This window comes from Apodemus sylvaticus, chromosome 4, assembly GCF_947179515.1.
Source record: "Apodemus sylvaticus chromosome 4, mApoSyl1.1, whole genome shotgun sequence".
Lineage (NCBI taxonomy): Eukaryota > Metazoa > Chordata > Mammalia > Rodentia > Muridae > Apodemus > Apodemus sylvaticus.
Genome location: NC_067475.1, coordinates 167,211,025 through 167,237,897, shown reverse-complemented (window position 1 = coordinate 167,237,897; position 26,873 = coordinate 167,211,025). Strand labels below are relative to the sequence as shown.

General features: G+C 38.1%; 1 protein-coding gene across 2 annotated transcripts in view; it reads left to right on the top strand.

The window, feature by feature from the left end:
• Positions 1 to 26,873, top strand: part of Zfhx4 (zinc finger homeobox 4) — a 162,879-nt gene that overhangs the window by 132,729 nt on the left and 3,277 nt on the right. For both annotated transcript variants that reach the window (XM_052180903.1, XM_052180902.1), the window contains exons 4-9: positions 661 to 729; positions 8,093 to 8,209; positions 14,110 to 14,240; positions 14,431 to 14,631; positions 15,185 to 15,302; positions 16,131 to 21,539. In XM_052180903.1, coding sequence (XP_052036863.1) covers positions 661 to 729; positions 8,093 to 8,209; positions 14,110 to 14,240; positions 14,431 to 14,631; positions 15,185 to 15,302; positions 16,131 to 21,539 — 6,045 coding nt within the window. The remainder of the gene's footprint in view (positions 1 to 660; positions 730 to 8,092; positions 8,210 to 14,109; positions 14,241 to 14,430; positions 14,632 to 15,184; positions 15,303 to 16,130; positions 21,540 to 26,873) is intronic.

Below are 26,873 nucleotides of genomic sequence, written 5' to 3'. Positions count from 1 at the left end.
AATATAGTATATATTGTAGGTAGGTCACTGCTGTAAGTCCCAGGGCTGTGTGACGTTGTTTTTGTTCTTTTTTGATGCTTTCTCCTCTGGTAGCATACCATCACTATTTCTCTATGCAAGATAAGAGAAGGGAAGAAGGGAGTTATATAAACATGTTTGAGGTTGAGCTAGCAAGCCAGCCAGTTTGTACCATTTCTGCTCTGGAACCTAATCGAGATATGAAGTGACTAATGATGGATTCATTTGTCAGATTGCTCTTGAAGTGCAGGGGGCTTCACTGTGCTCTCATCCATCAGTTGTCATTTGGGGGGCTTTTATTTTCATTTGGATACTTTATAAGAAAGAGAATTCTCACAGTGTATATAAAGTGTCATGATTATCATATATAGGTAGACTTAGTCAAAGGGTAAAACTCCAAAGGCATTGTTTCTGCTTCTATGACTTTATATACTGGTGTATTTGCTATGTCTGGCTAATTATCAGGATTTACACATCAGCCTATTCTTCCCTGGTATAATTTCTCCAGTCATTGTTTCCTAGAGTTTAAAGTGTGCTAGATCTTCTTATAAGCTCCTCTTGTGGTAGTTCTATTTGAGGTTCTTGTAATATTAGTTCTATCCTTGATGACATTTTTACCCATTACAATGATGTCTTTTACAGAAACTGCCTCTTTGGGAGCCAGTACTGGTGAGGATGAACTTACAGAACAGCATTTGAGGGCAACCTCAGGTAATGATACCTATTCCTCTCAGAAGCTATCCTTTTCATAAATAAAAGGCACAAGTCATTCCCATAATTTATAGAACCAGTGTGCCACAGAACTGCTTTGATCAGTTCTTCATAAAAGCATGATTAAGCATATTCTATATTTAGAAACATTTAAGTGAATCTAGTTTGTAGACCACTTTCAGGTTCTCAGTAAAACTGAAAGGTGTGCATTTTGTTTACCATTTTTATGTTATTATTATCATCTCACAGTATGAGTAAGGCAGACGGTGCCCCTTCTGTGAAATATTAGTTCTGTGGGGCTGGAGAGATAGCTCAGCAGTTAAGAGCACTGAGTGCTCTTCCAGAGGTCCTGAGTTCAAATTCCAGCAACCACATGGTGGCTCACAACCATCTGTAATGAAATCTGATGCCCTCTTCTGGTGTGTCTGAAGACAGCTACAGTGTACTTACATATAATAAATAAATAAATCTTTAAACAAAAGAAATATCAGTTCTGTGCAAATAAAAACGAAAAAGTATTCAGAATCAGATAACTGTGGTAAGGGATATGAAGCATGTGATACGTAGCAGAGAGCTTCTTAAAATAGTCTTCTCATAAATGGTAATGGCATAGCTTAAGGTATTGTAAGAATGAAACCCCTAAGCTGACAGTTTGGTTTGGGTAACCAATCAGAGTTCGCCTCCCTGCAGAAAGCTTATTCTCTCTGTCCCAGAAATCTTTGGTTATTAAAGTTTTTCATTTAGTGTGAGCCATATGGATATTCCCTTCATGTTAGCATATTTGTTATTGTTGTGCTTGTTCAGGCATTATTTAGGTTGCCACATTATTGAAGTATTATGAGTAGCATTACTGTCATTTCTGGGTATACAGCCTCACAGGAAACATAGTTGCCTGGTCTTTTGTCTCTTCCATTCCTTCCATTCCATCTTTTTTTAATGTTTCCTGAGCCTTAGGCACAAGAATTATGTTTTAGATGCATCTACTGGAGATGGGCACTCTAGGATCAGTTTTCTCTCTGTAATTTGACCAGTTGTGGTTTTCTAGGGTGTTCTCCAAGTGAGCATATACATACAAGCAACATTAAATGGACTCATCATGTCAAATTTACATATTTATGCCTGTTATATATAGCAATAAAATAAAAGATAAAAGAGGCTATGGATTTGAGAGGGAGCAAGGCAGAAGATATTAGGAGGGAGGAAAGTGGTGGCTGAGTTGATCTAATTATATTTTAAATAAAATATTTACATAGTAAATTAACATATCAGATAAATAAATTTGCTATATTCAACTTTTAAAAAAATGGAAAAATTTGGACCTGATTCCAGACCTACAAATGAAAAGCATTAAGTCTGCAATCCAGCAGAGGTTAGTGGTTGCTAGCAGAATCCCAGGACTCTTTCATTTGAGCAACAGGTGAGGTACTTCTTTGGAAGCTGTAGTAAGCTAAGTCCTGAATATTAAAATGGGAAGCTATGGAATAAAGTCTGGAAAAATACATTCCCACGAAGATGGCAAAATCTGGCTCCACTGCAAGGAGCTAAATAAGGCCAACAGGGGTGGATTGGTGAGTGAGGGGAACAGAAGCATAGTACCCGCCCCAAATAGGCCTGATCTAATGAGTTGAATCGGACTATGGACGAGTTGGCCTAAGTGACATAGCAAAACACAAAAGTTCAAACAATAAATGAGATCTACTTTATTTAGCATTTAGTATTCACCAAATATAATTAGAAATGGAGTTTGCTGGTAGATAGAATATGGTTGTGACCATTAAGAAAAAAAATATCATTCGTGGTGGAAATTCACAGGATAAAGTCGATCGATGAAGATGGGAGAAAATGGAATACGATTGACTAGGCTGAGGGGATGAGTCCACATCTGGCACATTGAGTTCAATATGTATTTTAGAATCCGTGCAAAGTGAGACAATTTAATACCATGATTCTCCTTTTTAAAAAAGATTTATTTATTTATTTATTTATTTATTCATTATATGTAATTAAGTATACTATGTCTGTCTTCAGACACTGCAGAAGAGGCTGTCAGATCCTATTACAGATGGTTGTGAGCCACCATGTGGTTGCTGGGATTCGAAATCAGGACCTTTGGAAGAGCAGTCATTCCTTTGAACTGCTGAGCCATGATTCTTAATATGTTTACCTAAAGAGGCTGGATGCATTCTAGTATGTACATATTGTAAAATAGTGGGGACTCCCAACATGGGAGAATGAGGGGAATGTTCAGAGAGGTACAGAGAGCCCCAAAAGTGAAGTCCATGAGAGATGTATTTTCAAGGAAAGAAAATTACCATCTGATGAACAAGAACTAAGCGGTATTTTCACTTTGACTGAGAGAAGAATGGTTGTGTGAATAGAAACCAAGCAAACTTCTGGTTTTTTTCTTCTTTTTTTTTTTGGTACTTTTTAAAATGAAAGATATGTAATAAATGTGATTTAGCAGAAAAAAATAAACAGAAATTGAGAAGACATTACTAAAGCAGCAGTCCATTTTAATGTTTTAGGAACAATGGGAGAACTGTGTAACATCTGAAACTTGTCTTTTTCTTCCCTTGATTTTATTTCTTAACTTAGTTAAGCTTCTATTCAGCAGGCCATGTTTTCTGTCATGATCCAAATACTACTGCAAATGCTTTAAGTAGATATGTTTGCTTAAATACTTATGCATGTATAAATATATTATATTTTTAATCTCTAACTTCATAAAATATGTTACGTGTTATTGTAAATAGATAATATACAGATAATTTTGACATATAATGCTATTTAACATCAAAAGGCAGTAAGAAACTCACTAATATATCCAGAAACATTGATTTTAGTTCAAACATTAGGAAACACTTATTGAAGAAGGAAACAGTGAATAATATTGGTAATAATGAATGAAATGCATAGTTTGTGTAAGAATCACTTTTATTTGATTTTCATACATCAGTACAAAAGAAACCTATGAAGTGGTTATTGTTAACTGATTGTCCCACATGTTGAAACTGCTATTTTCTAAGCTGGACACAAAAGAAAAGGAAGGTGTTATCCCATGAAAAAGTTCTACTTGGTCAAAAAAGGACACAAAAGGGGACCTACAGGATATCAACAGCTAGTGGAAATAATGCTGCAGGGTGCACAGGAGGACACACAGGACAGCAGGGGCTGTCACAAACAATGCTACAAGATGCAGGGAAGGAATAGCGATGAATGGGAAGAGAGTGGACAAGGAGGATACAGAAGAATTGTAGAATGAATTCTCATAAGTATGTGTCTGGAACGGAGAGGCTCACTACATAAAACTGAGGGTGTCTGAGTTATCTGTCCTCTCCTTCTTCTTCACATGTTTTTAAAGGGATGCAATGTCTTCTCCCTCATGTGGAAACTAAATTGATTTATATTGCAAAAGAATGTAGAGCGGTGATCACTAGGTAGAAGGAAAAGTTAGGTAATTGATTCCTAGATCCAATTAGACAAGAGGAGTAAGTTGTAATGTTGTATAGCACAGCAACATGACTATAGTTTATAACATTTCATTATATTTTATGGGAAACTAGGGCAGATGTTCCCAACACACCCAGAATTCTAAATACTTATGGAGACATAAACTCTAATTAACCTGATTTTATCATTTTACATGCCTAAACTATCCTGTTAGTCATATATCAAAGTACCACAGCATATCCTATGGATATGTACAATTGCTGCTTAGCAATTAAAAATGAAGTGTGCAAGGCTAGCTCAGCAGCTAAAAGTACAAATTGCTACTTCAGAACACCCAGGTTAAGTACCTAAACCCAAAAAGCATTTCACACCTATCTTTATCTCTATTTCCTCGGGATCCAACTTCCTGATCTGACCTGTACAGATTTCTCACATATGTACCCATACATGCACACAAAGGTATGTGCACACAAACACACTGAAATAACTGAAGTGTGCAACTCTTATTTTACAAACAGGCCATTCCTGTTCCAATTGCTATAAAAACAAGAGCAAGTAAATTGATTGTAATATATGCTTCAAGATGTATATCATAAATTATATGATCAAATGATAGTCCTTTTCCATTTTTTATAATTCATATGAAAGTATTCTAAGCTAAACACTCAAAACCTTTTAAATCTGTTTGATGTGTGGATGTGAAATAGCACATGACCAGCATTTAGGCATGTTTAAAATGCTGAGCAAAGTTAAGCATCCGATACTTCTGTAATAATAGCAGATTACAGCATTTCTTTCTCTTTTTAGTCTCCTAAAACATTTAAAAATGAAAATAGCATTTTTCTCCCGATAATTGGGAAGCTCTAGAGGAAACTGACTCAAAATGTTAAAGCACATATATACCACAATGTTTAATGTGTAAATATTTTATTTTCCATATTCTTTGATATCAAAGGAGATTGAAAGTGCATATGCTGCCAATACAATGATACTATGGAAAGCTAGCAAGTTCTTTCTTGCTATTGCATGTAATACAGTAGCTCTCAAAAAACTGCTTTAATGTGTTTGTTTAGAATTCCGTTTAAAATATTTATTCTCCTTAGTTCTATGGTGCTCTCTTAATACATTAACATATTATGTCTAATTTTCCTAGAAGATATTTTATATTTTATGACATTTTATATTTGTGGAAATCTGGCATCTAAACTAGAATTTAACCACTCCTCCTCACCCACAATTCTAGCCTAAAGGTTTGCTAGAGAAAGTGGTTTCTTCACATTACTTTTGACTCTAAAGCCGAATTATATAATGAATGTCAAATTTATTTCTAAAACTCTCTGAGTATGAAAGTGACCTTTTATTCCCGCTTATATGGAATTTTATGGTGTGGAGAAATTACCTTTTGATTATTTTTTGCATGATTGAAAATTTGCAAAGTTCTTATGGCTCCAAAGAACGTACCTGTAATAAACAACTTTCGCCTTCCAAACCACAAACTGGGTCTGAATTGCTTGAGCATTAGAGCTAATTGCCTGCCTACTTCAAAGGAAGAACTGCTAAGAGAGGAGCAGGGAACCTCACAGAAGAGGCATGCAGGGCAGGCAAATCAGCCATTCAGCGCTGTGGCTTGGAGAAGCCAGGCAAAGTTACTGCCTCAGAACTGCTGTTTGCCATTAAGTTGATGCGGAGCCTCTATCCCACAATCTCTCCCTGCTGAGGACACAGAGTCTTTGTTCACATTCAGATTTCTCAAATGGTTGCCGGGGTCAGGTTGAGGTCAGACACCACAGTGATGTATAGAAGAACATGTCTGGGAATTTCTCTCACACTTGAAACACATACCAGAAAATGAAGAAGAGGACCTTGCAAAAATCTCTCAGATGAGACGCAGATTATACTGTAGCCTGTTTTTTAGTGCCTTCATAATTTTTTTCTTTTCCTGACACTCAATGTTTTATTAATGAGAATAGCGATAGCCCTTACAATTTTGTGTCCCCTGGAGATAAGGCCTCTCAGGAGCACTCCGACACTTCATTTTCTAGCCCTAGGGGCAAGGTCTAGTAAATCTACTCAAAGCAATCTTCATCCTTTCTCAGGATGAGTTGAGAAATAGTTATCATGTGGCTGTACTGGATATATCATGTCCTGTGTGCATTTCGACTTGGCAGGGACAAAGCCTGATCTAGTCCTAATCTCGGTCTTCCAGCTCTTGAAGCCCTCTTAGCCATGGTCCCCACTGCCTAATCTTCTGTTCTGAAGAGAAACTTATGGGAGAAGAGTATGTCTGATCACTGATTATCATCAATAGGTGAAAGCAATACAGAGCTACAAAACACTGAAAGTATCTTCTTAAAGTGAAATTTCCATGCATCTCTGCACAAAGGGGCACCTTCCCACCACGGCTCTCCCCTCTGCACAGTGCAAAGTGTAACACTGAAATAAATGCATGCAGATTGCTGTATCTTGGAGGACTCTCAATTTAATCCAACTCTTATTTTGAATGTATTAGATGTCCTGTAGCTCCTTTTTGCTTACACAGTTGCAGAGCATGGCTGAAAACTGAACCACTAAATAGATTTTTTTTTGTGCTCAGCTGCTACATATGACAGTGGATATTTCATTCTGCTGCCAGAATGTTATTAATAAAACATGGGGTGTAGAGAAGGCCACGTTTTCCCCTTTCAATCACTATAGCATTTGCAATGAAAATTTTATTCAGTGTGTAATTTTCAGTGAATGCTTGACACTTGAAATGTCCATAGCACCATTTTGTATGGTTATTGAAGGGTTAATTGTATCATGTTCTCTGCATAAAAGCTCTGCTTATCAAAAGCAAATAGAAGAGTATATGCAAATGTGTTCTGATGACCTTTTGCCTTTCCGGGGTTAATTTATATGCTCATTAAAGATTTTATGAAATTGTTCAACCTGGTGCTCCAAATCCCATTTTACCTTCTCCTAATTTATGTAATTCCTACCTGAACTGGGAAATATGCTTTTTATTCTTGTGCCGCAATGAAAACAGCATGGCGTTCTGTGGGGAGTGTGAGCCTGGTTATCTGGCATTACTCAGATTGCTAAAAATTCATTAAAATGTGACATCATCACACTGGGAGACAAATGATCACAGGATGAAAGAGAACAGTGGGTCTTTCACGGATTAGTGCTGCACAGTCCCAGCATAGAGGCTAACTGCGTAAACAGATTAATCCACCAGCGGTGGCATGACTGAGATTAACAGAATAATTAAGTAGGTTTGAGTTAGTATGAGGATTTCTATGTAATCTAGCTGGTGTGATCCCGTGAATGAGGTGTGGGATGGTGCAGTTGTCTTACAAGTACCTTGTTATATCAAAGCCCTCTGTAGCTTTCCTTTACAAACACATTTCCAGTGGAACTGAAGTCTGCGAATCTTATCTAATAAAATCTTAAGGAATGCATCTAATATCTAAAGTCTGAGTGCAGGAAGAATGCCTGTCCATTATTTAAACCATTGTTTCAATATTATCTCACAGAATATTTCTTCTGTGTCTGGTTTGCTCTTATACTCTTATTTCAGGTCTGTGGAACAAGATGATGTTGCTGAAAAGTTCTATGATTGAAATCACAGTTGCCTTCCACCTGTTTCCCCCCCTTCTCTTTTTCAGCTTAAACTCTGGTAAAAGTGATTTCTTTACTTTTAATACCATGTAAATACTTTCAGAGGATAAAGATAAAACTTTGCCCTGGGATGGTCTTAGTTTGTTCTAATGTAGACTTCTGCCTCGATGTATAATTTCCTTTAGTAGGAAGAAGTGTTGAAAATTCATAGATAAAATTCCAGGATAAACTGTGTGATAAAGGTCACTCAGCTTGCATTAGTGTACATTTTCTGGACTTATCAATTTTTCTCACTGATCTGCTTTCTTAACAGAAGAACCCAGTGAAGATGCAGGAGGCACTCTGAACCCTCCCACAGTGATTGAGGACGATGAGAAAGAGGCACAAGAGAGAGACACCAGTGACAGCAAAATCTCCAATAAAGAACCTGGTAAGATGCTAGACTCTTGACCTTTTCACTATACTGTACCCATCCACCTCCCGAAGCCAACCTTCCCTTCACTGCATCCCCCAACAAAGCTCATTAAATGCTCTTATTCATTTTAACCTGTCTGAACATTCCCACTACTATTCATTGTGTGCACATTTTGCATGTGATTTCTATCAGTAGCCTCCCATTGACCTATTTTTAATCATAACCATCTGACAGAATAGATGTGGATAAGTTGAAGAATATTACAGGATGACTAGTGAGATTATTTTTTAATCAAATCAGTTTGTGTGCTTGTAATTTTTAAGCGCCTTTCATTAATCTTAGCTATACTTGTGATTCCTCTGATGGCATATTAATTTTTCATAAGCTCAGGATTAGATATCACTTGAATTTTATCATTCAATCTTATGCACCCTCCCACACCATGTAACCCTAAAAATAAATGCTACTCCTCTTTCTCTTCTCTTCTCTTCTCTCTCTCTCTCTCTCTCTCTCTCTCTCTCTCTCTCTCTCTCCTTTCCTTCCCTCCCTTCTTCTCCTTACACTCTGGGATCTATTTGCCCTTTTTAAGGACATCTATTTGCAGCATTTCAGACAAAATCCAGTAGAAAAGTTTACAGATGATTCAGCCTAAGAAGGAGGAAACATCATTGAAAAGGGATTAGGTGCTGGGTAATTTTGATCTTCTTGAATGGACAAATCCCAGTAATGAAAACTACTATCTTTGAAAACAAACCTTCATGTCATGACATTTACTTGTGCACAAATAAACCCTAGGCCAGCATCTGGTGTGGATTCCTATGACTTTTTCTGTGTGTGATTTGACAAATATATGGCCTCATCCATTCTTCATATGTATGAGATGGAAATCTATGGTCACAATGAACCACTTTTGCTGTACTCTATACCTTTTATTATGTTGGACTCATTGAAGCAGAAGTGTTGCAATGGACTCAAGCCTGTTAGTCTCAGGTAGTCATCTATCTTTCCCTTGAAGTCCAGTGACAGCCTCATATAAAAAGCCTGGTACTCAGTAGGAGGATATTGGCTTTCAGGAAATTCATCATTTTTGCATATTTAAATCTGAATTATCCCATATTTGGTTCTCATTCCTTACATGCCTAAATATTGCATTCTCCTTAGCATGTATCTGTGTATCTGAAGGGTTCTTTCTTCCTCCCTAAACTTTTTAATTCTAAATTTCTTACAGGAGTGCAGTGAGAAATGAATGCATCATTGTTTTTTGCTTCTAGGATATAGTGTCGAGCATATGATTCTAATTTGATTTTAGCAAAGATGGTCCAAGGTGGGCTTGAGCCTAAAGCTGTGCCTTGGAAAAGATGCCACCGCAGCAGCGTTTGAGCAGGTTGGCTCCTGAGGCAAGAATGGAGAGCTTGAAACACCTAATGTCAAGGATAGGATAGCCCCATGGAATTTTCATTTGAAAAAGACTGAAAACAGCAAGGTAGCCAGGTTGTGCCATCTAAGATGGACCTCATCAAAATGAATAGCTTGCCAGTGTGTGGATGGCAGAATCTCCTTTATTTGTGTTTGGTGGCCTCACACTAGAAGAGACTGCATAGCATTTCCCTTCTGCTAATCAGAGCAACACATAAAGCAGAAAGATACCACATCAGTGTGCACTGAGTGCTCCTAGACAGAGAACACAAAACTTGATACAAAACATCTGTTGTCTAGGACCTTTTCAGGGATTGGTTGTGGAAGGTGTTTTTTGTTTGTGTGTTTGTTTTTTATTGTCCCATCTTACTTTGAGCAACACGATATATAGATGCAGGAGCTCTTATCACCATAATGCACTTTACTGCTGTGCATAAGTCATGGGCTCTCTTGCTCCCTAATGGCTCAAGGAGTTATTGTTCTACTTTGAGTTTCTAATATAGATAAGGTTGGGGTATTTGGAAGGACAGATCACTGCATAATGAGTTATTTAAAATAAATGTTATCCCCATAAAAACGAATCCCCAGGTACATTCAAAGAGAGTTGAAAATGAGCTCTAGCCAAGAGCCAACTAAAAGCAAATGTTGAGATGCAAATATTTAGCTTTGAAACCTTGCTGCCTTTAAGACAGCTCTTGCTACTTAAAATTAACATGAACTTTGAACAAAGTTCTGTGCTCTCTGAATTGAATCTTACCAGGTTGAAAATTTATTCCATGGTTTCTGTTTTTTTGTAAAACTGTATCTGATTATTAGATAAACATTTATTTAGGTTCTTTTGTTCTTATATCAGCTATAATTGTCAAATGAAAACGAACAAATTTACAAAGTAATTGCTATGTTAATATTATAGTTGGGAAAACAGGTTGACCCCACTTTAACTTTAAGCTTTTCAGGCAGAAAGGAATTAGAACATGTCTGGACCAGTGTGTTGGTAAGCTGCTGTGTTCTGTTGCTATCACTAATCTGCAGGACCAGAGCTTTCAAAGTGAGACTTGACAATACGCACGTTATATATGTTGGATATTCATTCATAATAGAAAAGCTTCCTAATTCCTCATTTATATTGTCATTTAAATCTAGTGCCACTTTAGATTAATTATAATCCAAATTATAGCTCAGTGCAGTACAGAATTAATATAGAGTTTATCCAGATTAATACATTTGCATTGAACGTGCAATATGTCTTTGCCATGGCTAAGGGGACCACTTTTAATAAGGGAGTAAACATGAAGAAAGATGGAAATTAACCTTCATTATTGCAATTAAAAATTATCCTTCGATTCTAGTCTCATTAGAAAGAATACTGTGTTGGTAATTATAATTTAGAGTTAAGTGACTTGACAGTTAACAACATCTGTTACATCTGAGTTTTAAAGTATTCAAACTTCACAAATATAGAGATTGTAAATAATAATTCATTATTTTGATTTACTGTTTTTAAAGGTTTACCATGTGTGTTATTGGATTTCCCTGCCTTGTTATGAATATAAACCATTTTACAGCTTTCTGTATTTTAGGGATTGAGAATTAAGTAGGCGGCATCTGAATGGAAATGAATTATGTTATTTTATATTAGCAATCTCTTGCAAGTTGAATAATCCTCTAACTGACAGATAATCATTGGCTCATATATTTGGCAGTGCTTATTTATAATTAGACTTCATTCTTTAGTTAAAATTCATTAAAATGACATTGTTCTTTGAGAATATTGTGGTATCCTTAATGATGCAAAATGAATTATGATCTCATTTCAAATTTTTTTCTGCTCCGGGGTAATTCACAGGTTTTATTTCAAATGGAGTTGCACATATACTATAAGTAATCACAGAACTTAATCAAAAGCTTTCCTAAAATTAATTTGCCATATTTAATACAAAGCATTTTTTCTAACATAATACAATTCAGAAAAAAAAAGGCCTCAGATTTGATTTCCTGTAATTTACCAAGCATGCTTTGGTGTTAAACTTGATATAAATATGAATACAGGGAAATGTACAAAATGTTGCTTATTATCACCTCTCTAAGTCACCTTGAAGAACAGCCCCATACTCAAGAATCTGTTTGATTTCTCATCTTGAAATTCCTGCCTTCTTTTATTATCCAGGATCATTAAATTAATGAGTATTGATGAATATACAAATGAAAAGAGTATATCATTCACTTGCACAGAGTTAATTTTGCCAAACATTTACACAAATGAGTAGACTAGAAAGAAAGAAAGAAAGAAAGAAAGAAAGAAAGAAAGAAAGAAAGAAAGAAAGAAAAAGGATGATACCTTCAAAATATACTGTCTTGCAGCCCTGAAACATACCTGAAAGCAACCTTTATGTACATTCATGACTGAGTATAGAGTGGACTTAGAAGTTTCTTGAAAGTTATTTTTAATTCTGATATCTCAAGAGGTTTGCAAACAAATTATAAGGATTATTTTTCAACTTGTACAGAGAATTGAGCCAATTATTATTTGATCTGGTCGATTTAAGAATGTAAAAGAATATGACATGATATTACTGTCTTTAGGAAACATTGTTACTAATAGGAACATTTAAAGAAAAGTCAATCAAGAGAAGACGATAGACACTTGTTAATTTAAATGACAATCATTTGGTACAAGTTGCTCTAACATTTTAAATAACTAATTGTATTGTCAAATATTATGTACCACATTGTTTTTCTTAGACAATTTCGTACTTTAATCAGGAGAGTAAAAAGGATATACCGTATTTGTTTTGAGAAATAAAAATAAATTTGACTCCATAATTAAGAGAAAACATCCCATTTGGCAATATCAGTGCACAAAAAAATACTTGTTTATTTTCGATCAATATAATGAGAGTTTAGCTATCAAATTTAAGTTCACTCATATACAAACACTACTACTTTTCAAATAAATAGAAAGAATTAAAGTTTCTTTAAGAGAATGAAGTAGGTATAATTATATCAGTTCACATGCAATCAAATTATTAGTATCAACATGACCTGTGAGAAGCTGATCACATTTACCATCAAATAAACAAAATTATGGTCATCTTGTTAAGTATATCCTATTTTAATTTTGGTCTCTTAAGAATTACTCTCATACATTTAATTTTCTGTCTGAAATCCAAATTTCTGAACTCATTTATATAGTGTAAAGCATTCATCTCTACCTAGGGCAGAAATAGCATAAGATTTTTCTATCTTTTTCACTTTTTTATTTGGACTTGTTTCTATAACATCCTTGACCCCATTTTTTTAAAATTAAAACTGGGTTATTTTGTAATAGGGTGAAATTTGTTCATTTATAGAAACTGTATGTAGATTGGAAAAAAGAATCAAGATAAATCTTCATGTGCAGCATACAAGCAGATTGTCCTAGATGGTGTATTTATGTGAGGGTCTGATAGCAATCAATGGTTTAGCTCCACTGCATCTCAAGATGTATTTGCACCCAGTTGTCCAGTGATAGTGTCCTCACCCTGGAAATAATTTAGTTGCAAATTGACTGGAAGATGGTGAAAATTGAAAGTTAAAATTAGAAATACTCATAATAAACAGCAGAAAAAAAGGTCAGATGATGCTGTGCTATGATGAGATTGGAATGGCTGGTAAATGAGGTTTTGTGTTTGTCGTGAGATGTATGTGACATGCCTACCCAATGCCGCTGTAATATCCAGCCTTGCAGAGGAGATTACCAGACAAATTGATGTGCTGGGAGGAATTTTCTGCTAGATTGGAAAACTAGAATTGTTCTTTTTCCCCCTTTGATATGTGCGAAGTTTCTACGCAATATACTGCTCAACTAGGCAAAATTTTAATCATCATTAATACCAAATATTTGCATTAACCCCATGAAGCAGTTGTCTTCTTGTAATTCCTGCTGTAATGTTATATACATAGCCACCTACTAAAACTACTGTGTCACCTACTGAAGTCACTAAATAGCAGAAATGAATTAGCTGTTCAACTTTAAAATGATTAAAAATTGAATCCCATCATGATCCAAACATATTGTTTTAGTTTCTGAATAATAACTCATCAGCTCTTGTCAGGATATGAGAACCTTAGGACTTAAGAATTTAGAACAGAGCTAGATCATTGTATGTGAGGCAAAACAGTGATTTTCTAAGTTAGTATTTGTGAGTGGGAGATGTGTTTTAATGTGATACAGGCATATGGAAATGTTAGAGAAAACATGTTATTCATTAAACTTCCACGGCCATCTAGGGCTATCTAAACAGAAGACAGGGGTATGCTTTAAAATAGATGTGCAAAGTCCACTTAGCTGACAGAAAAAAAAAAGTGCCTTTTCATGTTTTGAGATTAGCATCATTTAAAAGTGCTTGTCTGTTTTTTGCTTATTTAATCCAGTAGATTTATTGTCACAATTGTTTTATTTATTCTGCTTGTAGCATTGCATTTATAAATTGAGTAGTTGTCTTCTTTTTGGGAATTAGGAATAATTACCCCAGAAAAAGAGGTGAAAGTTGTGGCAGGGGCCACACAGCCACTCCTGCTGGCCAAAGAAGATGAGGCAGGAACCAAAAGGTCAAAACCGACAGAGGACAATAAATTTTGTCCTGAACAGGTAAGTTTCCCTTCAATGCATGAATCACCTTGTTTGTTTCTATGTTCCTGGTCATTTTAGAATCCACTAGCTTGTACACAAAGACCTTGTGACTGGCCATAGTGTTAACTCTTGATGTTATACCTCAAAACCTGAAATGGTCAAATTATAGCAGTTGATTAATGATCATGTTTCTTTGATCTTTTTCTAGTTCTACCAGTGTCCTTATTGTAACTACAACAGTAGGGACCAAAGTCGGATCCAGATGCATGTCCTGTCACAGCACTCTGTACAGCCAGTCATCTGCTGTCCGCTCTGCCAGGATGTGCTCAGCAACAAGATACACCTGCAGCTGCATCTGACCCATTTGCACAGTGTGTCTCCAGACTGCGTAGAGAAGCTGCTTATGACAGTAAGAATGCCAAAAGTTGATGCAAAACTCTTGGGCCCTGTGTTACATTGTCAATATACATCCATAGTGATGGCTTTAGAGACATTTCATTTCTTCTGAGTGACTTGGAGGTCTTTTATTGACTCTGCTATAGAAATCGCAATGGAGAGCCATTTGTGGTCTTTCTTGCTTGGCAAAAAAAAAAAATAAGATACAGAGTATATGTTCATTAAAGGCATTTTTGAGGTTCTTTTTTTAACAGTGAAATGACTTGTGGGTATCTTTAAAGAGTCTTGGTTATCATTATAAAAATCTAGTTCTTGAAAACCATTTAAGTCATAGCATTAAAAGAAGAATATAGGACTATAACAATATTGAAGCACTAGAAGTCCCTGTTTTAATTAGAAAAATATAAGTGGAATACATATATTTTTTCAGCATATGGATATACATCAATATATATATATATATATATATATATATATATATATATTATATATATATATATATATTCCAGTATATTGCTCAGTGATTTCCAGAGCACAAATAACACAAGTCTCTTTCGTGTTCAAAGGTGTCTGTCCCTGATGTAATGGTGCCAAATAGTATACTACTGCCAGCAGCTGCCCCTGAGAAATCAGAGCGGGACCCACCTACAGTCATAGCAGCAGAGGGTTCCCAGAACTATTCAGGTATGCTTGCCTGTAAGGATGCTGTGTGGAGAGAATGCTCAGAGCTTTCCCTTGGATAAAATTATCTCTATCAAAGACACACACACACACACACACACACACATATAAAATCTTTTGGATTTTTCAATGAATACTTTATTTACATCATTTCCAACACCCTCACTCCCCTGCAACTCCTGTGTCCCTTCCACTTTATTATTCTTGCATGTAAACACATACACATTGCTGAGTTCATTTAGTGTTGGTTATATGTACATGTATTTAGAGCTGAGTACTTGGGGTTATGATTGAACCACCTATGAGAGTGTTCATTTGTAAAGAATATCTCTCTTAGTAGCCATTAATTGTCTGTTGCTCTCCATCTAGGGCTGGGGAGATTTCCCTTGTGAGACCTCCCTGTTCTCAAAGTGGCAAAAGAAAAACAATAAAAGTTCTTGCCCATAGCTTTATTTTCTAAGGCCTATGTGCCATGATTATTTCTACCTGTCCTTGGACAATCATAGTGAGATACTCTTGGCAAAGAACATCCAAAGTATTCTGAGTCATGTACACCAAGTTTATTACCCCTAGTAAAGTTTTTATTGCAGTACATTATAGTTATCTTTGATGTGTATTTTTCTCTGTCCTTAAGTTCTTTCAGGTAAAGTAATTTCCTGCTCATTTTATGGATATCTGGTGTAATGTTTTCCACATGATAGTGACTAAATCACATTTCTATACAGAAATGGTGTCAATTAAACAGACACCACTATGGACTTGAACTTACACTTGCTGACATTCAAGTGGTTAAAGTTCTTACCGAAAGATGTCTATGCTTTCCTCTAACAGGTGACAGCCAAGTGGATGACAAAACCATGCCGGGGCTTGAGGATTCGAAGGTGGGTGTTGAGATAAAGAATGAGGAACAGAAGCCAGCGAAAGAGCCTATGGAGGCATCGGAATGGAATAAAAACAGCAGTAAGGATGTGAACATCTCAGATGTTCTGCAAGATCAACTGAGCGAACAACAAAAACGGCAGCCCTTGTCAGTTTCAGACCGCCATGTGTATAAGTATCGTTGTAATCACTGTAGCTTGGCTTTCAAAACTATGCAGAAGCTTCAGATACATTCCCAGTATCATGCAATCCGGGCTGCTACGATGTGTAATCTCTGCCAGCGGAGTTTCCGTACATTCCAGGCTTTAAAAAAGCACTTGGAAGCAGGCCATCCTGAACTGAGCGAGACTGAACTCCAGCAGCTATACGCCTCCTTGCCAGTGAACGGCGAGCTGTGGGCAGACAGTGAAACAGTGCCCCAGGATGAGCATGGCCTAGATCATGAAATGGAAAGAGAGTATGAGATGGACCATGAAGGGAAGGCAAGTCCTGTAGGGAGTGACAACAGCTCCATCCCAGATGACCTGGGCTCAGAACCAAAGCGGACCTTACCTTTTAGAAAAGGACCCAACTTTACAATGGAAAAATTCCTCGATCCATCTCGTCCATACAAATGTACAGTGTGTAAAGAGTCATTCACCCAAAAGAACATTCTCTTGGTCCATTATAATTCAGTGTCTCACTTGCATAAGTTGAAAAAGGTTTTGCAAGAAGCCTCCAGTCCTATCCCCCAGGAAGCCAATAGCAGCACAGATAACAAGCCGTACAAGTGCAGCACCTGCAGTGTTGCGTACAGCCAAAGCTCAACCTTGGAGATTCACATGAGGTCAGTGCTCCACCAGACAAAGGCCAGGGCTGCAAAACTGGAACCAAGCAGGCACCTGTCCAGTGGGCACAGCATCCCGGCTGCTGTGAATAGCCCTGGCCAGGGGATGATAGAGTCCATGAGCTTAGCTTCAGTCAACAGCAAAGATACCCACTTAGATGCCAAAGAATTAAATAAAAAACAAAGTCCTGAATTAATCTCTGCACAACCTACCCATCACCCACCACCTCGGTCACCAGCACAAATCCAGATGCAGCTTCAGCATGAGTTGCAGCAGCAGGCTGCGTTCTTTCAGCCGCAGTTTCTAAACCCAGCTTTTTTGCCTCATTTTCCAATGACCCCAGAGGCACTGCTCCAGTTTCAGCAACCCCAGTTTCTCTTTCCATTCTACATACCTGGGGCAGAGTTTAGCTTGGGGCCAGATCTGGGCTTGCCCACCTCTGCCACATTTGGGATGCCGGGTATGACAGGCATGGCTGGTTCCTTGCTTGAAGATCTGAAGCAGCAGATTCAAACACAGCATCATGTTGGCCAAACTCAGCTCCAACTTCTCCAACAACAAGCACAACAGTACCAAGCTGCACAGCCCCAGCCCCAGCCCCAGCTGCAGCCTCAAAATCAACCCCCTCCCCCACCACCGCAGCAGCAGCCTCAACAGCAACCAAGCAAACTGTTGAAACAAGAGCAAGGTAGTCTGGCAAGTACAGACTGTCCGCTCATGAAGGACATGCCATCTTACAAGGAGGCAGAAGAAGTGACTGAAAAGCAAGAAAAACCAAAGCAAGAATTTACAAATGATAATGAAGGACTCAAAGACAGCAAAGACGTAAAGAAGCAAAAATCTTTAGAACCATGTATTCCTCCACCCCGAATAGCCTCAGGGGCCAGGGGAAATGCAGCCAAAGCTTTACTGGAGAACTTTGGTTTTGAATTGGTTATTCAGTATAATGAAAACAGGCAGAAGGTCCAGAAAAAGGGTAAAAGTGGAGAAGGCGAAAACTCTGACAAGCTGGAGTGCGGAACCTGTGGTAAATTGTTCTCAAATGTTCTTATTTTAAAAAGTCACCAAGAACATGTGCATGGGCAATTTTTCCCATATGGAGCACTAGAAAAGTTTGCTTGTCAATACAGGGAGGCCTATGACAAGCTTTATCCAATCTCTCCTTCGTCCCCAGAAACACCACCGCCTCCACCTCCCCCTCCTCCCCTGACATCCGCACCCCCACAGCCTTCTACTCTGGGGCCTGTAAAAATCCCAAACGCAGTCTCTGCTACTCTGCAAGCTCCACCACCTACTCCTCCACCACCCCCACCCCCTCCTCCACCACCCCCACCCCCTCCGCCTCCCCCATCTGCACCGCCGCAGGTCCAACTGCCTGTCTCCCTTGACCTCCCCCTCTTCCCTTCCATTATGATGCAGCCGGTGCAGCACCCTGCACTTCCCCCACAGCTAGCCCTGCAGCTGCCCCAGATGGACACCCTCTCAGCAGACCTCACTCAGCTTTGTCAGCAGCAGCTGGGGCTAGATCCTAACTTCTTGAGACATTCTCAATTCAAACGGCCACGGACACGGATTACAGATGATCAGCTAAAAATCCTGAGAGCTTATTTTGACATCAATAATTCTCCAAGTGAAGAACAGATCCAAGAAATGGCTGAGAAGTCTGGCCTCTCTCAAAAAGTCATCAAACACTGGTTTCGAAACACACTCTTTAAGGAACGACAGAGAAACAAAGATTCTCCGTACAACTTCAGCAACCCTCCTATAACTGTTTTAGAAGATATTCGAATAGATCCACAACCTACTTCTTTAGAACATTACAAATCAGATTCCTCATTCAGCAAAAGGTCATCCAGAACAAGGTTTACTGACTACCAGCTTAGGGTTCTTCAAGACTTTTTTGACACAAATGCTTACCCAAAAGATGATGAAATAGAACAGCTCTCTACTGTTCTCAACCTACCCACCCGGGTGATTGTTGTATGGTTCCAGAATGCTCGTCAGAAAGCAAGGAAGAGCTATGAGAACCAAGCAGAAGCTAAAGATAACGAAAAAAGAGAACTCACCAATGAACGATACATTAGAACAAGCAACATGCAATACCAATGCAAAAAGTGCAATGTGGTTTTCCCCAGGATCTTTGACTTGATCACACATCAGAAAAAGCAGTGTTATAAAGATGAAGATGATGATGCCCAAGATGAGAGCCAAACGGAAGACTCGATGGATGCCAGTGATCAAGTACTGTACAAGCATTGCATGGTACCTGGACAAACAGATACAACCAAAAGCACTGCAGCCCCAGTAGCCAGTTCAGGCTCTGGGACTAGCACACCTCCGATTCCTTCTCCTAAACCAGAACCTGAGAAGAATTCTCCAAAACCTGAATATCCTGGAGAAAAGACTAAGCAAAGTGACCCCTCTCCTCCTCAAGGCATCAAATCAGCTCCCTCATCAGTATTGACTTCTTCAGAGCCTCAGCAGGCATCCATACCGCAGCCTCCAGCACAGCCATCCAAGCAACTACAACTGATTGGAAGACCTCCCTCAGCTTCTCAAACTCCAATCCCTTCCAGTCCACTGCAAATTTCCATGACTTCTCTCCAGAACAGTCTACCTCCACAGTTACTCCAGTACCCATGTGATCAGTGTACCATAGCCTTCCCAACCCTGGAACTTTGGAAGGAACACCAACACATGCACTTCCTCGCTGCTCAAAACCAATTCCTCCATTCGCCATTCTTGGAAAGACCCATGGACATGCCCTACATGATATTTGACCCCAACAATCCACTGATGACTGGGCAGCTCCTGGGAAGCTCTCTCACTCAAATGCCACCACAGACCAGTACTGCCCACACTACAGCCCCTGCGAGTGCTGCTGCTTCCCTTAAAAGGAAATTGGACGACAAAGAAGAAAATAATTGCAGTGAGAAGGAGGGCGGGAATAGCGGCGAAGATCAACACCGCGATAAACGCTTGAGAACCACGATCACGCCAGAGCAACTTGAAATACTCTATGAAAAGTACTTGCTGGATTCTAATCCTACCCGAAAAATGCTTGATCACATCGCCCGGGAAGTGGGGCTGAAGAAGAGAGTGGTCCAAGTCTGGTTCCAGAACACACGGGCTCGAGAAAGGAAAGGGCAGTTCCGTGCAGTGGGTCCAGCCCAGTCTCACAAACGGTGTCCCTTCTGCAGAGCTCTGTTTAAAGCAAAGTCAGCCTTAGAAAGCCACATTCGCTCTCGCCACTGGAATGAGGGGAAGCAGGCAGGTTACAGTTTGCCACCAAGCCCTTTAATGTCCACAGAGGATGGGGGAGAGAGCCCACAGAAATACATTTATTTTGATTACCCATCTTTGCCATTGACTAAAATTGATCTATCTAGTGAGAATGAATTGGCCTCCACAGTCTCCACACCTATTAGTAAAACAGCAGAACTGTCTCCCAAGAATCTTTTAAGTCCTTCGTCTTTCAAAGCAGAATGTCCAGAGGATGTAGAGAATCTAAATGCCCCTTCTGCTGACCCTGGCTATGATCAGAGTAAAACTGACTTTGATGAGACCTCATCTATTAATACAGCCATCAGTGACGCAACCACAGGAGATGAGGTGGCAGGAGACATGGAAAACACAGGCGGTTCTGGGGAGGTGAAAACAGATTTGTCCCCTAAAGAAACCAAAACTCTTGACTCTTTGCCAAAACCAGCAACCACACCCACCACAGAAGTCTGTGATGACAAATTTCTCTTTTCTCTTACAAGTCCATCGATCCACTTCAATGACAAAGATGGTGACCATGACCAAAGCTTTTACATCACCGATGACCCTGACGACAATGCTGACCGCAGTGAAACATCTAGCATAGCTGACCCCAGTTCACCAAACCCATTCGGGTCTAGCAACCCCTTTAAATCCAAAAGCAGTGATCGGCCTGGTCACAAGCGCTTCAGAACCCAGATGAGCAATCTTCAACTGAAGGTCCTCAAGGCTTGCTTCAGTGACTATCGGACTCCAACCATGCAAGAATGTGAAATGCTGGGCAATGAGATCGGTCTGCCCAAACGAGTAGTGCAGGTGTGGTTTCAGAATGCCAGGGCAAAGGAAAAGAAGTTTAAAATTAACATAGGAAAGCCGTTCATGATCAATCAAAGTGGAACGGATGGCACTAAGCCAGAGTGTACCCTCTGTGGGGTGAAGTACTCTGCCCGCTTGTCTATCCGAGATCATATTTTTTCCAAACAACATATTTCCAAAGTGAGGGAGACAGTGGGCAGTCAGCTTGACCGGGAGAAAGATTACCTTGCTCCTACCACCGTTCGACAACTGATGGCCCAGCAAGAACTGGACCGTATAAAGAAAGCTTCCGATGTGCTGGGCCTAACGGTACAGCAGCCAGGCATGACCGACAACTGCTCGCTCCACGGTATCAGCTTGCCAGCAGCCTACACTGGACTCCCTGGCCTTCCTCCAGTCATTCTCCCTGGAATGAATGGTCCTTCCTCCTTGCCGGGATTTCCACAAAATTCAAACAGTAAGTCACTAAAAGGAGAGTCAGTCTAGCTAATCAGGTGGTAACAGGCAGCCAGTTACATGTGATCAAGACCAATGAGTACTTACAAGTCCTCATTTCAGTAATTAAAGTTGAAAAGTTACTCAAAGTATTTATAATATATAACATACATACATATATGTATGCATACATACACCTGTGTATGCATACATATGTGTATTCATATGTGCACATATAAATTTATAGTATATATATATAATAATAATATATATTATTGGGTCATAGTTGATAGCCAGGAAGTAGGTAAACCTGAACAAAAACAGAAAATCAAGTTCACCTGTATTACAGCAGATTCTCAGAAATGGGTCATTTTTAGCATTACATGGTTACCTTTTAGATATAGTAACTTATTTCAATATAAATGTGACATTTGTAGCATAGTAAACATAGACATAGCAAACATACATACGTTTCATTTTGCATAGTAAGAGGATGAGACATTAAAACATGAAGTCACTGATATTTTAATTTATTTATTTGCAAGGGACATGGTTTTTGTTTGTTTTGTTTTTGTTGGTACATTTTGGTTCTTATTTTTGTCTTTGTCTCTTGATTGTTTTCTTGCCCTTGAGATTTAAACTTCAGGGTTCTTGGGTCACAGAAATCTACTCATCTTGCACCTCCCACGTAATGAAGCCTGTACTGAAATTTCAGTGTTGACAATGTGACTTATGCTTTCTATTGAATTAGTTGTTTGTGAAGAATTTTAGACATTAGCACCAGAGAATAAGTATCAGGGCTCCGATTTGATAGCCTGAGTTCCAGCACTTCCAGTCTACATCTTCTGGAGGTTAATTTACCTGGTTCCAAATATTTCATACAGCTCATGGAGTAAAGCTAACAAGTCTGTCTTCCCATTATCTTCCAAGAGTATTATTTTTAATGAACTATATACATACGTTTCACAGTAAAATGTAGACACTCCAGCAAATAATAACAAACAAAAATGGTTTCCAAGTAAAATCTATCTGTATTTCTTTTTTCTGTAATTCTTTTTATTGGCACATTCATCACATGTAGTGTTGGATCTCATAAAAGCAATTTAATCAAGTATATCATGTATGTTAAACATATTCACCCTTCCAACAAACCTCCATTCCATGCTTTCTTCCTTCTGCTAGTCTCATATATTTTTCTATTCTCCAATCTGCTCTCATATTATTAACACATCTGTATGTACCTATCTCTCTGTGTAAATATGTCCATATATACAGAAGTATATATACATGGTCATGTAGCTTTTCATAAAATCCGGAATGTTGTAATGAAAAAAAATAGTTTATTTGTCCTTTTAAGTCTGGCTTACTTTGCTATTAAGATGCATTAATGACCTCAGTTTCCTTCATTTACCAGAAAAAAAGCCTTAAATTTCATTCTTCTTTATGCCTAAATAAAACTCCATGTATACATATCCTACACTCTCTCTATTTGTACATCTTTCAAATCAAAGGTACACTGAAATCCATCTCACGTCAACATCATAAACAATAGCCCCATGATTGCTGGTGAAAATGACCAGAGAGGAACATCTTTATACAGACACACACTGTTGGCAGGAATGTCAGTGAATGCATGCAATCCAGAAATCAGTCTGAAGGACTATTAAAACACTAAACACAGACTTACTCTGTGACCTATGCATTCCACTTCTAGATATATACCAACCAGACATAGTAGCCTAGTTACTGAATCAACCTATATTCCCATCAACAGATGAGTAGCTATGTCTCTATTTCTTATAAGCTATGGGCTCTTGTTATACTTTGTTACTTGACTTCTTGATTTTAAGTTATTTATCATTTCAAAGCAACGTCTTGTCTTAAATATTCCATTAGTGTATGGAAATACAAACTAGTCCAGTTTTCTTAATGGACTTTCTTTCTTTAAATACAACCCTGGTCCTCAGGCATTATGGGAAAGCCCTTTAGCACTGACCTATACCTTCAGGCCCTCAAATAGGAATACAGAACCTTCCTTTGCATTTTTTTTACATACTTTGTTTTAATTTACAAGCACATTTGGTGTGAATCTATGTAAGAATAATACCATAATAATTTTGCCATGATTACCTTTTGTCCCATGTTCTTGACTACACTTAGTTTACCTCAATAATAAGTTTTTCCTCTAAATAGAAGAATTGCATTTAAGTTCATTCTGAGGCATATATGTGTATGTGTACTTGTACATGTATGTGAATGTGTATGCATATATATATGTATACATATATATGTATACACACACACACACACATGAGAGATATAGATTTGATTTTTTGAGACAGTTTCGCTTGGTAACCCTAGTTGTCCTGTAACTCACTATATAGATCAGGAGGGCCTTGAACTCACAGACATCCTCCTGCCTCTGTCTTCAAAGTGCTGGGATTACAGGAGTGTACCACCACTGCCCAGGCAAACAGGTGATTTCTTTTGGAAGAATTGTTATTAGGAAACAATATATAATTATTTCAGGTAATTCAGAAAAGGATGATGGAATAAGATTATTCAAAAGGAAACTTTTAATCTCTCAAATGAAATTTCTAAAACCTATAATGGGAGATGAAAAGTGAGGAAGAATCTATTGTAAGACTAGATGAAAGACATGGGATTCTTTCTTTAGTTGGCTTTGATTCTGAAGTCCCATAATTTTTTATGTATCACAATTATTATTGTTTTTCTTCTATTTCTGTTGGGTTTTATTTTGGTATTTGGCATCTAAACTTTGGACTATCAATTTTTACAGATATATCATTTACTGGGAAATTTGCCATTTTAAGAATTGTGTTTGCTTTTTCTAAAAGTTATACTGAATGACTGAGTCAAATTATTTATCAAGACATGAAATTCCTAGAATACATTTCTGTCTTTGATTATGTCAGTAAAATTACTCCTCAAGTTTTCTAAGACACCCTTTAAGTTCATCTAGATTGGACCACTGGGATCCCATCTATGAGAAAGCTGGAGCTACTGATCCATCTTTGGTCGTGACTGCAAGTGCTGTTATCCATGTCTCTTAGTCCCTTATATTGTTATTGTATTCTCACAAGAGAGGTCAACCTAAGTATTTCCTCAGATTTAAGATGGTCATGTTTAAAGGGAAGGGAGTGCAGTTGCTGAAGCTGAGGATGCACCCTTGTATTAGACCTCAAACTAACAATGGTCAAGGAAGTAAGCTAGTTCTTTTATGATAACTATGACTACACAAAGTCAGCTCTTCTGTCCTGAATTATGGCACTACCTGAGTCACCCAAATTTGAAATCTTACAGTTAGATGTTAACATATTATGTACTGTTAGATGGTAAACTATAGAGGATAATATGAAAACATGATAATATCAGAGAATGGAATGTTAAAAATGACTCAAAACTGGGGATATAGCTCAATGGTACAGCTTTTGCCTATCATGTTTAAGGCATTGGGTTTGATTGCTGCTAACACCATAGGCAAATATAATTTAGAATAGGATAGAACCCTTTCAGTAATAGTACTTTCATTGCTTTTTCCTTATAAATAAGGTTAAGAACATAAAGGTTCCAAATATAGTAAGTCAAGAGAGAAAGAGGACTTTACCTCCAAGAGCAACTTAGTCACTGTCCTTAGCACTGCATAGCAAGTTGCATCAAGGAGCCACGAATAAGGAATCTCCTCCCTCATTCCTATATGTTCCTTACAAAGTTTAATCCCCTTTCAATGTGAAATCAGTTTGAATGAGTGAGCCAAGTCTTCAGTAGAGTATGGGCACTCGATATCACCTCATATTGGTTATTATCCAAGGAATTTTGAAATATTTATTCAGTGTGATGAGAATATAAGCCATGAGTGACAGCTGTAAAATCTAGTCTCTCCTCTGACTCTTCGTACTATTCCCAACTAGTGATGTGAAGTGATCGATAACTTTATTTGTACAAGTTCATCGTTCAGCATGTATTCTCCCTAGCCATCAAGGATATTAGGAGGCTAATTTCTAACATGGCAGAACCTTCTCTGAAATCTCATAAATAAGACTATAGAAACTGTTCACACTCAGATCTGAGAAGAGATGGGCATGGAACACTAAAATGGGGAGCTTCCAGTACTAAGTAAGACTCAAAAAAAATGGGATGATTCTGATAATGATCAAGACAGGATCAATCACAATAGGATAGATACACACAAATACCAAAATCATAGGCTCCCTATGATATGCCGTAGTACTTATATTCAACTATGTATTTCCCATCCTTAAACTCTAAATTATCCCAGTATTATATGTAGTCAATAATAGAATGTAAATGCTATGCAAATAGTTTTGACATTGGGTTATTCAGGATAAAATGACAGGTTCAATATAGGCTCATTATAGATGCTATTTAAAGATACTTTTGACTCGTGGTTGCTTGAATTCATGGTATTAGAGCCCGTATATATGATTGAATGTGAATCCTATGAAAAACAAAGAAACTGGTTTATTTTTCACTGAAGAAGGAAAAAGAAAAGTTTGTACATATTTGCTTATCTTGTTTCTTAACAGCTACGTGTTACATTTGGCCAAGAGGCAAGACTAAGTCCCCAATTACAAGATAATTCTAAATCCTAGGAGCACTGCCTGTGTAGCTACACATTGTTAACTTTTATTGTTATTTTATCCACCCTGGGTTGATTCTCTCAGACCCTGGTGCCTCAGCACACTCCTTGCCCATTTGGTGAACTTGCTTAGTTCCAGAACAAAGCACATCTGTCTCCTTTAAGATTCTCATTATTCCTTCTATAGCCAGCATTATTTGCAGACACATTTTCTGGAAAAGCACAGGCTTTGCCAATTCCCTTTCCATCTTGAGCTCTCCTTGGGTGTCTCAGAAGACTATGTGATAAAAATGGCTTTGTCCTATGTAGTTGGTAACTATGATATTCAACAAAACCAAACAACAGTGAAGACACAGCTGAATGCATCCAGACATGGGCACAGTAAGCCACCATTAGTTTTTAAAGGTTTAAAGGTTAACCTATTTCTTACCAGCCAAACAACTGGACTAATGGAATTCTCAAAAAACAAAAACAAAAACAAAAACAAAAACAAAAGCAATTCATGCATTAACACTCAGCTTTGCCATCTACAGAGATGACTCATCCTCGCTTGTTCGTAGGTGGGAAACTGCTGGTCACCCATTTCAGAAGGCAAGCCCATGCTCAGCAGGCAGTGTTTAGGCGTAGAGGATGGCAGCACAAAAGGACAGAGGATTTCACAGTGACTCAAGTCCTTAGTAGAATATCACAGTTACCATGGTCACTTACTGTTGCTATTTACTTAAGTCTCTGTCT